This window comes from Halyomorpha halys, unplaced genomic scaffold, assembly GCF_000696795.3.
Source record: "Halyomorpha halys isolate HHAL.00 unplaced genomic scaffold, Hhal_1.1 Scaffold505.1, whole genome shotgun sequence".
NCBI classification, from domain to species: Eukaryota; Metazoa; Arthropoda; class Insecta; order Hemiptera; family Pentatomidae; genus Halyomorpha; species Halyomorpha halys.
This window is the reverse complement of record NW_027114634.1, coordinates 495206-506876: the sequence shown is the minus strand read 5'-3', so window position 1 is coordinate 506876 and position 11671 is coordinate 495206. Positions and strand designations below refer to the sequence as shown.

General features: G+C 32.1%; 1 protein-coding gene across 5 annotated transcripts in view; it reads right to left on the bottom strand.

The window, feature by feature from the left end:
* The window catches only part of LUBEL (Linear Ubiquitin E3 ligase), a 66374-nt gene that overhangs the window by 35004 nt on the left and 19699 nt on the right, over positions 1–11671 (bottom strand). For all 5 annotated transcript variants that reach the window (XR_010844622.1, XR_010844624.1, XR_010844623.1 and 2 more), the window contains exons 3-4: positions 1891–2026; positions 545–687 (exon numbers count right to left, since the gene is read on the bottom strand). Coding sequence is in view for 2 of the 5 variants with exons in the window: in XM_014425280.3 (XP_014280766.1) it covers positions 545–687; positions 1891–2026 (279 nt within the window). In the remaining 3 variants the exon portion in view is untranslated. The remainder of the gene's footprint in view (positions 1–544; positions 688–1890; positions 2027–11671) is intronic.

Here is an 11671-nt window from a genome sequence, read left to right as displayed (position 1 = left end):
ATTATAATGAATGTAGGGAGTATTATTAATATTATAAATTATAATGAATGTAGGGAGTATTATTAATATTATAAATTAAATAACAAAGTTGATCATTGCAAGATTTGGATTTTTTATTCACATTTTGAATTTTTACTGTACGATTTACCACATTTTGTGTTTTTTTACTGTGTGAGTTTTTACTGCACACAAATTCGGTCTCTAGTAACGAATAAACAAACGAGTAGTCTATGAAATCTTTTAATAAAATGTTTAGATATTTCTGTAGCGAATATTCGCTGACTATTCTGACGTTGGGCCAAATTTTGTGTCCGAAACTCCATCTTGTAATAAAAAATTAACAATAAATTAATGTTGTGTTTATTAAAAAAATATAAATAAATAAACTATATCCAAGTGTTTCTATTTAGTTGAATATTCAGTATCTTTACCCGACAATACCTTGTAAGTAGCGAAGCTAAATACTTATGTACAATATTATCTATGAGCATTAATGATTATTAATATAATGCTACGAAGTATATATACAATGTAAAATACTTGCCTTCCTTGTGTGAAATTGCCTCTTAGGGTGTCGATGATACATTTCGTCACAGGAATAACAGAAATTCTGTTGAACACATTGCTGGCACCTCACGGCTGGTGCTGAAGAACCACAGAGGTCACATCTTTTTTTTTCTCTTAGCTCTAAAAATATATTTTAATTTATGGCGAAATGCCTATCATTAGTAAGTTAAAATTGCAAAGACATAATTTTGACAAATTTCACAGTAGAAATTTTAAAGTGTTTTTTCAAATATTTGAATCCCGTCGACATCAGGTCAACCCTTGCTAAACAGGAGACTCGGAAAACAATCGGTAAGTTGGTCTGTGCAAAACACATTGCCGGAAATTTTATTGTAGTTACAAAATGGCTCTAATGGAAGGTGAGAATTTAAATGAATAAATAAATCCTTAAAAATAGCTATTTTTGTATGAAAATGATAGTTTTAGCTAAAATGACCTAAAATTTGGATTCCGCACCCTAAAAATCAGTTTATCACTAATTTTTAGGACATATGTTAGCTAAATCGATCTCAACTTTAAATTCTCCACCCCGAAATATACAAAAATTTGTAAATGTTTATTTACACTTTCAATAATACACATTCATGTTTACTACACAATGTGCAAATTTGATAAACAATAAGTACACCGGAGGAGTCTGAAATGATTAGAAAATTTTCAAGGTAAATTATTTTTGTTTAAAAAAATATTGTACATTTTTATGGGGCACGACGAAAGAAAATCCCATAACCTTGTTTGTTTTTTAAATTTTAAAACTGGTTTTTCATTATGAAAAGTTAACACGAAAATAAATTTTAAGATCTAATATACTTTTACAGTTTACTTTTTCAAATGAATATTTGACCTTTGAAGTAGATTGTTTTATTTAGATGTTATAGCTAAAATGTGAAATATTATTAAATCCAATTCACACTTCAAGCCAGTATTAATGACTGTTATTATCCAAGGTTGATGGTATTTATGACTGATTAAGAAATATCCCCTTTTGTTGTAAATAATAAGATAAACAAATCTTGAGATATCTTCATTATTTCGTTGAAAATAAACAAGACACCAATTTCTTTGTGATATTCAACAAATGCTGAATTATGTCTCACTTTTCTTCTATAGCTAAAACAAAAATATTATCATGTGTTATGATTATAATTAACTACCATGTATGGATGGATATTCCGTGATTATGATTTTCAGCAAAGTGGTCAAGTTTTAACAAAAAACTTTTTATTTTTAGATTTTCATAATTATTCGGGATAAACTGTTTTTGAAGGTGCATAACTATGTGCTCGGTCAATTCAAACTCATCATGACCAATCGATTGTGTACCTTTCCCCCTGATGATGGGCTGATTGCTGTAGGTCTGCTGCCCTGCGAACTCGATGACCTCGTACTCAGGTTCGACAGGCGGTGAATCATCTTGAGGTGGCGGTGGTGGCGGCGGGATTGCGCTGCCTCGGGCCGTCTATAACATTTCATAGCAATTATTTTTAATAAGGTTATTACTATTGATTGACATGTTCTATATGTAACTAATTAAAGGGACTAAATCTGAGGATTTTTTTTTTAAATAGCATATCCATAATAGATGCAATTATATCATTATTTATTTATATTAATGTTTGCAAATGATCGGTTCGTTAACTCTAAATTACAAAATTAAATATAAGGGTTTAAGTAGATGACTGTCTTTCGCATAACAAATCAAGATGTTCAATACTCATTAAAAATTGCTATTTCAAGCATACATCTATTTCTCCTATGTTTTATAATAAATTTTTATTTGATTGCTAATTAAATATATTTATTAATTGGTTGTTTGTATTAATAATAATACCAACTTCAATGATCCAGTTTACTCTCAATACTTTATTTTAAAACCTACAACGTTTCGGCCCTTAGGCCATTTTGAAGTAGACAAACTAAAAATTATTATCACATAATTATCATATTACCTCCTCACATAATACCAATATTTTTGACACATACCTAAATCATTAAATAGTCATGATTCATTCAAAATGTCTTTCTTTTGGAGGTTAATTGCCTTGAAAAAAAATAAATAAATAAATAAATAATTATTCCCTTTTCTACTAACCCCATCAATAATACTGGTAATATATATTTTTTTTTTTCGGCCAAGACTGGCGACCACTACTGCCTAACCATGGTTGGGGTTCAAGTTTGTGTGGCTTATATATGACAAGGACTATTAGCCTGCAAAATAAAGCCATTTAAAATAAATTGTAACTATTCAATGATTGAAGTATGTTCAAAAATATTGGTATTATGTGAGGAGTTAATATGGTAATTATGTGATAACAAGTTTTTGATTGTCTCCTTTAAAATAGCCTTACGGCCCAAACGTTGGAGGTTTTAAAATAAAGTGTTGAGAGAATATTAGGTTATTAAAGTTTGTGTTATAAATTTTTATAGTATTTTAAAAATTTTATGCTGTTTTTAGTCTTGTGGTACTGCTTTGGAGTCATTAACTTTACATTTTTTGAACCATATCTATATTGCCAAGAATTCGAGGATAGATTATGAATCAGTGCAGAGGCAGTCGTTCATCAATAGAAGATATTGTTTTCAATTGAAATAATAGGTCATACTGTCATATCGTTCAGTTGAATACAACATTTCTCTGACTTCACTAATTTCAATTTAATTTTGAAACTTTATCATGCGTACAAGCAATAGATGATTGAAATTAGACTGAATAGTTAAAATATTATTCCTAAATTTTTTTTGTAATAGTTTATTTATTGTTATTTACAACTGTATAAAAATATATACATCAAGTAAATTTGCTATAAGCTATAAAATGACATGATACAAACATGTGGAGAATCTATCCATTGTTAGAACTACAAATTTCTTAATAAAAGTAATATTCATAACTAAAGATTAATTCTCTCAGATATTATTTAAAAAAATTGTAGAGTTTACAACTTAACAGACCTGACCTACATAATAGTGGGCATTTTCGTAACCCCATTTTATATGATTTTTAATGTTAATATTCAATTAAAAATATGAAATATATCACAATTTAAATTTTATTTCAGATAACAGTGAATTTCTCAAATAATAATAAATAGTAAAATTTATTATTAATTATTAAGAGAATAACAATTTTTTTTAAAATCATCATTTTCCTCATAGTCCTAAGCTGTAGTGGAAAACTAGGCAAGTGCCTTCACTTTGAATGGACTATCATAAGAAAAATCGGACACTTGATCATTTGTGTACATTTTGATTATTATTTTCCCTACTGATTTTGAAATCACGGAGGGTTGGCAGTTGTTAAAGAAATTGAGATTTAGTCATCAAATTTGGAACTGTTTTCAAAGTTGATTCTAGATAGAGTTAATTGATTAAGTATTAATCGTTGTAATATTTTGAAATCACTAAATTTTAACCTGATGTCTGCACTTACTCCTTAAACTTTTCTTTTTCTTATGGAATGTTTTTCCTACATTTTTTTAAAAATAATCGAAACGCAATTCCCTTCAGTTTCTAATGCTCCTGATAAAAAATTAAAAAGTTTTATTATTCATTTGTTGTAACGTTGTCTTCCTTTTATTCCCTCGACTTTAAAGAAAATAATGCATTATTCTGTGTGATTTTGACCAATTTTAAACATTATTGCTCGTTTAAAATTTAGTGGGATAAGTTTCATGCACTTGCTCTGATAGTCGTTCAAATTAAACACATAAAAGAACGTAAGAATTTAACCTAACTTCCTTTGTTTGGGCTATGTTTGTACTTGCACCTGCATGCCTTGGGACATTCGATTTAGTTTAGGTTATAAAATGAACTAATTATTTTCAAGGTTTTTTTTCTATAGAGGTATATATTCATTGACGAATTTTTAAATCTCCTTATTCATAATTAAACTGTCAATAACCTAAATCAAAAGGTTTGTTCTAAATAAGAAATTTACAACTTCAGTCTCTACTTAATCCGGCCTACCTAAAGGAATATATGTATCACCAAAAACGTTTCGAAGACACTGTAAATGTCGCTTGTTTTTGCGTCAAAGCTTCATGTTAAAGTGTGGTGTTGTTTCCAATGGATGGGGACTTAAATGTGTTACCATTATTTTGAAAAGCGATTAAGCTGTTGTTATATGGTTCATTAGGATGTTTAATGTTTTTGATTCAGATAACTAACCACTTGTTAATACTCATAATCTTTTAGTAGTATTGGTCTTAGTGCTAAATATTAAACAAAATGTTATTAATAGTAATTTTAAGAATAATAGTAACTAAATTTCAAATCAAATCAAATATTTGTTATTTATTTTAACTCTTCCACTTTCCTGGTTAAGGATAGTTAAAATTAAATATTAGAGATCCCCCGGCCAAGATTCCGTACCCAACATAGTCGTTAAAGCTTGAGTAAAAAAACTACTATTTTCTTGATCAAAATTTATAACTCTATACTATTACCATCTTCCTGGAAAATAGCCAAAGTCAAGCCAATCCTCATAACAAACATTTCCTCCAGAAATTGTTATTTACAGACCAATTAGCCTGTTAAATAGATATTTGATCTATTGATGATATTTGAAATGCATTTGTTCACCGGATTAATGAAAGACATTTCCCGATATAACATCGTACCTAGCGAGTAGTTTGGGTTTAGAACCCAACATTTAACCGAAGCACAACTGGCTAGACTCAGAAGCTATATCACAAAAGGTAATAATGAAAAGAAGCAATTCTCTTCGACATCGAAAAGGCATTTGACAAGATCTGCCACATAGATCTCATCTATAAACAGTTAAAATACAATTTTTCACCTTATATCCTTCATCTCTTTTGATCCTACATTCTATATCACAATAAACAACACTGACTATTTATCCCATACCTATCAGCTTCTATTTTTTTCCTGCTCTATTTAACATGTATATCTCAGACCTTCCCTAATACACATTTTTTTTTTACCCCCTGCCTGATCATTTCAGGTGGATTTATTTATTTGATTACCATCGTGCACGATAGCAATCGTGGGATGCTACACATGAATGCGTAAAAATATATCACTGTAATCAAACAATGTACAACATTTAGTTTCTCATCAATATCTGTCTTTTAATTTTTGATTTTTAATAAATTTTTGAGTGAGGGTTGCATCCATCTTTCAGCAGTCTTCCTGGAGTTGATTCACTCCTTTCTTTTTGAGCATCAAGGATAAAGTGTGCTGGACCCATTGCCGTCTTCCATTAACAAACGAAATCTTTGAACCACATGAAATTTTCCTCACTCACTCAATGAAGAAACTCCACTCAGTCAGGACATAAATTCCCCTGGTTCCCATCATCCAAGCCCTTAATCTCTCAAAAGGGCCACGTGCTCAACAGTTTCCGGAACACTACAAGTAGGGCATAGGGAGTCTTTATGCAGGTCAAGATTATGCAGTTTGTCTCTAAAACCCCATTTCCTGGGATTGTGGGTGGGAGAGAAATTGTGGAGCCCATTTTGCCTGCTCCCGAGGTTGTGGTGGAAAAGTATTTTAAGGGTACTTCCTTTCGGTGTTGTCAAATTCTCCATTGTACCTGATAACCTGCAACCATTTATTGTTTTTTTCTTCAATTCTCGTCCTAAGATTTTCCGGAAATTTTGTTGAACATTCTTTCTTGAAAATATATTTGTCACTTTTTCTAAAGGGAGGTCGAGAGACACAATCCCCCTTGGACCTGCACTGCGTCAAGTAAACGGGTGGTTATTAAGAGGTGACTAACCTATTCTAACAATGGTGGGAGGGCCCATATTTCATTCCATAGAACTGCTGGTCAACTCCTAGGCCGGATTCCAATTGGTGTCTCTGCAGTTCCGAGGTTACTAAGATCGACACCATAACTCCCTCGGCCACAAACGACTCAATCCCCTCATACACGTCTGTAGAAAGTTTAATCTATGCAGATTAAACTAAACACAGCCATATAGGCATCGTCATATAGAATAGATACAATTGTAAACAAGTTAAAGGATCTTCTTAAAAAACTCAGTGTTCCTTTTTAAAAATGGAGTAAAGCGAACGGTCACACATGGTAAACGGAAAGGCAAGCTATTCAATAATCTCATATTCAATAAAAAGAGACTGTCCATAATTTAAAACATAGTTATTAATAATACTACAGTTGGTTAATTATTTAGGCTTAGAACTGGACAAATATTTAACGTTTTCCAAACACATACAAAAAAATAAATTCAATAAGGCTAAAAATCATCAGCTTACTTATTACTGTAATAGGAATTCTAAATTATAATTATAAACAAAGTAATCCTACACAAAACCGTCATAAGCCCAATAATTACTTATTCAACTCCTGTCTGGAACAAACATATTTATGAGGATAGTAAACATCTATCCTCGTTCACTAGTATATTTTAACTATGTTGTCTGGCTTGGGCTATTAAATTGTGGTAAACAGTAATAATTAATTTAATTTAATATAGTAAAATATTTAGCCTATTAATAATTATGGCCCACATACAGCTCCCGACGCCACAAAACATTTTCTGTTTTACTCCCATTTTCGAAATCTTGTTCATACAAAAAATAGGAAACGACAACATATCACTATAAAGATACAACAACGAACACACCAAACAAATGCTAATAGATAAAACCTAACAAAACTTGTTTATCGTATTATCTTTATTTTTTAACCAAGTGTATTAATTAATTATTGCATTTCGTTAATTATGATTTTTCTTTACTGTTTTTTTTTTAAATACTTTTTTTTTTTATTGTTTAGCTTTTTTTTCTTCTTATGGTTCTAAACCAAAAATATGTAAAAAATAAAGTTCAAATCATCTCAATTCATCATGCAAAAGGTATTTGCACTTTATCAGGTATCAGGTTTCAATTATAGCTTTATGGCATACTGTATGTTATAATTAGCAAGAATAGCTATAAATAAAAATCAAATTTGTAGGTTTCTGGTAAGTTTTTTCTAAAAGTTTTAATTAGGAATACAATACAACTAAAAATACTAATCTATTTTAACACCGTAATATTTTATAAAACCTTATCCATCTCGGAAGCTCTCACCATATACAATTTAATTAAAAACCGAATAAAATTCGTAACCATCCCTGAAGTAATTGTGAGGTTTCAATCTAGAATGCTCTGCCAGTGTCGTTTTCTATTTTCGCAATCGACAGCTAGATATAGAACAAGGTTCAACAATCCAAAGTAAATTTGGATATCCTTATTGATCTTCAGTAGTTCTACTGTCCTCCTCTTTAAAAGAGAATAATGCTAAAGTGATATTTTTGTTAGTTGTTCGATAAATCATTTATTTTGCTTGAATGTTTCTTTTTCTTATTTTGAAAAATAAGCAATCAATAGGGATGATTTTTTACCGACCAACAATAACGTTATATTTATAATCGTTAGGATGAACTGATTCCATTAATGTGTAATGTTCGACTCTTGATTTATCACTTTGGAAACACTAAGATTAGATTATTAGTATTTCCTTAGCCTAAAAGTATAAATATTATCGAGTTTAATCACACGTACTAGTTAAAAGACCTGCAACAGTTGAGGCTGGGTGTTTTGACCTGGAAGTAACACTAGATTGTATGTTGCTGACGATTTAAAAATGGGTCGTGGGGGAAAACGACGAGGTTTCATTTTTTTAGGTATTGAGCAAAACTAAATCTTCTTTCCTTACTTACAAAGGATACGACGTTAGGATTCTTTCTGTGTAATTTTCATGATCATAATCCATTTATCATGTAGTGTTTATGGTTGGCCGTAGATTCAATATAAGCAGGAGATGGCCAGGGGTACAGTTCGTAATGATACACAAATGAGTAGAATTTACTTCATTTTTACCGACTTTTCGAACTGAATTTCAGGCCTTCGTTAGGACTGAAAACAAAAAAACTAGATAATAATCCTACAAGAAAATGAAAATATTTAGAAACACACTTGGAAACATATGAGAATACATTAAGTAGATAGTAGATGATATTAATAGAAGATAAAATATAATATAATATTGTAGTGGTAAAAATTATACAAAACAAATGTAAAAAAAAAAATAATATATTAAAAATCAGACAGTGCTCATTTAAATAAAGAAATAAACAGAGGAAGGTACAGGAGAAATGCGCCGTCTGTTCAACATTTTTTCCCAGCATCTTTATCAGTAAAATATCAATGTCGCTATGAATGAAACTTCATTCACAGATCCCTTTCTCTACTAGATCTTCTATTTTGTTAGCATTGAGGTTCTGGGCCATCATTACCTGAGGGAGTTGAGCCGTAGGTCTTTGGACTTCGGAACAACCGCGGCGTCGATTCCGCTTCGGCCTGGGGAGTCGACTTTTATTTTTGTGGTGGTCCCACGAAATGAAAATAGACCTATACTATCATGGTTTGGATGGGGTGGTACCCTGTAGATAACCACCCCGTATGTCAGAAATTACCAAGAAAGGGATCATGAAAAAAAAGTTGATGTTTTCATTTTGTCAGTTCACATGTTTTACGACCGAATGCCTCAATTATAACTTCAATATTGAAACCTTTCTTATTCAACGCTTCACGGAATGTTTAAATCCGATCCAGAAAGAAAAGAATTCTCCCTTGTCTTATCTGTAATGTTTTACACCTCGATCAAAATAACCTTTCCCACTCTTCTTTGTTGATATAGAAACATCTTGTGATAATATTTGTTTTTAATATCATCAATTTATTTAAAACTAAAGTTAAAATTAAACTCATAAAATAAGAGAGAAAGTTCATGCATGAGTTGTCAATACGAACACAGTCGAGCCTTTACCACCACAAACCAAGATTCTTGAGGTGTGGTCAAGATCATCCTTGTGAGAGGTGCCAAACACTGTGGAAGGCCACCGCGTGTGATCTGAACAATAGCAATCATCCAACAAAATGTATTGGTTTTTCTAAACAAAATCCACGTTTTACACTTTTTTGCTTAAAATTTAATGTTTGAACTAAATTTCTCATACACATACACACATATATATAGAGTGTATGTAAGTCAATATTTATTCATATTTTTATTTTTGTCCTTGTTTAATTTATAGTTGAAATTGACAAATTTGAGGTTAAGCAATGCGTTGTTAATTCAACATATGAAGAGTGGAATTAAACTTTACAAATAATAATAAACATAAGTGACAAATGGTCTAGAAATAGTATTAACCAGTGGCTTATATGGCCTTGTGAAAAGTCACTCTAGAATAAGCCTGTTAAGGATAACGTTCAGTATTGTTTTTAACTTTGAATCTCAGTCTGACACTAGACACTGTCCTATTCCAAATAAAATATAACTTTTATTTTATTATATATAATTGCTTTGAGCCCCGCTATCAAAGCAAAGCTGCCGCAAAATCCTGATTCTATCGTGTTTTATACTAATAACATTTTTTCAATGCTTACATCACGTGGTAACCAAATTCAGACACATAAGTTTTTTTTTGTTTTTTCACATGTCGTTCGAAGATTTTTCACAATTTAGAATTGCTGTCATTATAGATTTCGAATTAGGTTACGCTATATGAATATTTCGATTTTGACGTAATACCTTTTATGTTTCTTAAAACAGAAATAACAGAACTGACTTTTGGGTTCCCTCCAAACCGTAAATAGCATGGCGTGTGCCATTTTACCACGTAGTAAGAAGCCCATAAGTGGGGTGTCAACCTGTGAAATTTAAAAAACGGAAAAGTTGGACAATTGGAGATTTAAATACCTACTTTAAACTGCGAAAATCGTGATAAAACATTAATCACAGATATTATTTATACTCAAAACTGCTTTTAAAAAACGCTGCTAGTGAGGTCAATTTTCCAAAACTGTTTCAGAAAAGAGTAATTTTTTGAAAAACATTTAAACACTAGAAAGTTGAGAAATCCGTTCAAAATAAATTTTAGATTATGGCCCTGCGAAATCAGTTGTAGTCAGACCTTTGAGCCTATAAGGCGATTACAACAGATATATTTATGTGGAATGGTGGGTTTCACGCCGTTTTTCAATTTCAGGCGCTTTTTAAATATTGCTCGATTTAACTATCTTCAAGTTTCCTCTTCCCGTTTTAAACTAGGATTGCCCTTTTTTTTTTTGTGTGTGTTGTGATCTCCAATCGTGAGATTGTGACATGTACATCAACCAACCTACTCGCTACAATTGTTTGTTTGAAAATTCAGCTTCCAGGAAAACCGGGGTAAGTTAAGAAGTTCGAAGAATACCTATTATTGCGGTGTTTTTCTGTTTGTTAAGTGTTGACACCAGTTGAGGAATCCTCTTGGACCAATAGAAGACACTCAGGTTAGTCCTAGTTTAACTTGTTTAAATGAATTGCGCGAAGTGAAAATTTGCCTTCCGTGCTCTGGACCAGAGACATGAGTGTTTAGAGTTTAGTCTTAGACTTCAGATTAGTTAATACAATTTTAGCTATAGACATTGAGAGTCAGCTAGTTGAAGGCGGTACGCCCCACAACACCCAACAACCAATCAGCAGGCCCAAGTCCATCAGTGGTGGCTCTCAGAGCCCACCCCGTAAGTCGGGCTCCTCTGATAGTGACGAGTTAATGGAACAATATCAAGATCAAGACTCAGCTACTTCATGAAGAAGTCCGTGCAGCAAGGCGGCCTCACGCTCACAGTGATGGTAAGAAGGTAACAGTTCCCAAAAAGGCCGCATTCTAGCTACGCGAAGAGTCTGTACTACCCCGATCATATATTATAAATCATTACATCAGTATCTTAAAAATACTGATAACCTACAGTCTCAGCACACTGACGGAAAAATTATTAGTGTCGTAAGTGCCAACAATATGGTCATACAAAGGTCTATTGTGATAGGCATTGCGTGTGTCCTCGATGTGGGGAATCCCACCTCCTCCCAGAATGCCGTACGAGTGAACCTCAGTGCAAGTTATATAATAGAATGGTAGGACACTTAGCCAAGTCAAGGAGCATCCCGAACCCAGTGGCGTCGACCGAGGGTACTCACCTAGTCACAGTGGACGTGCGGTTTAAACATCGCTACACGTTCACCTGCATCTACAGGAGACCCCGGGCCGGACTCACGTCAGCAAAGCTGTTGCTACAACAC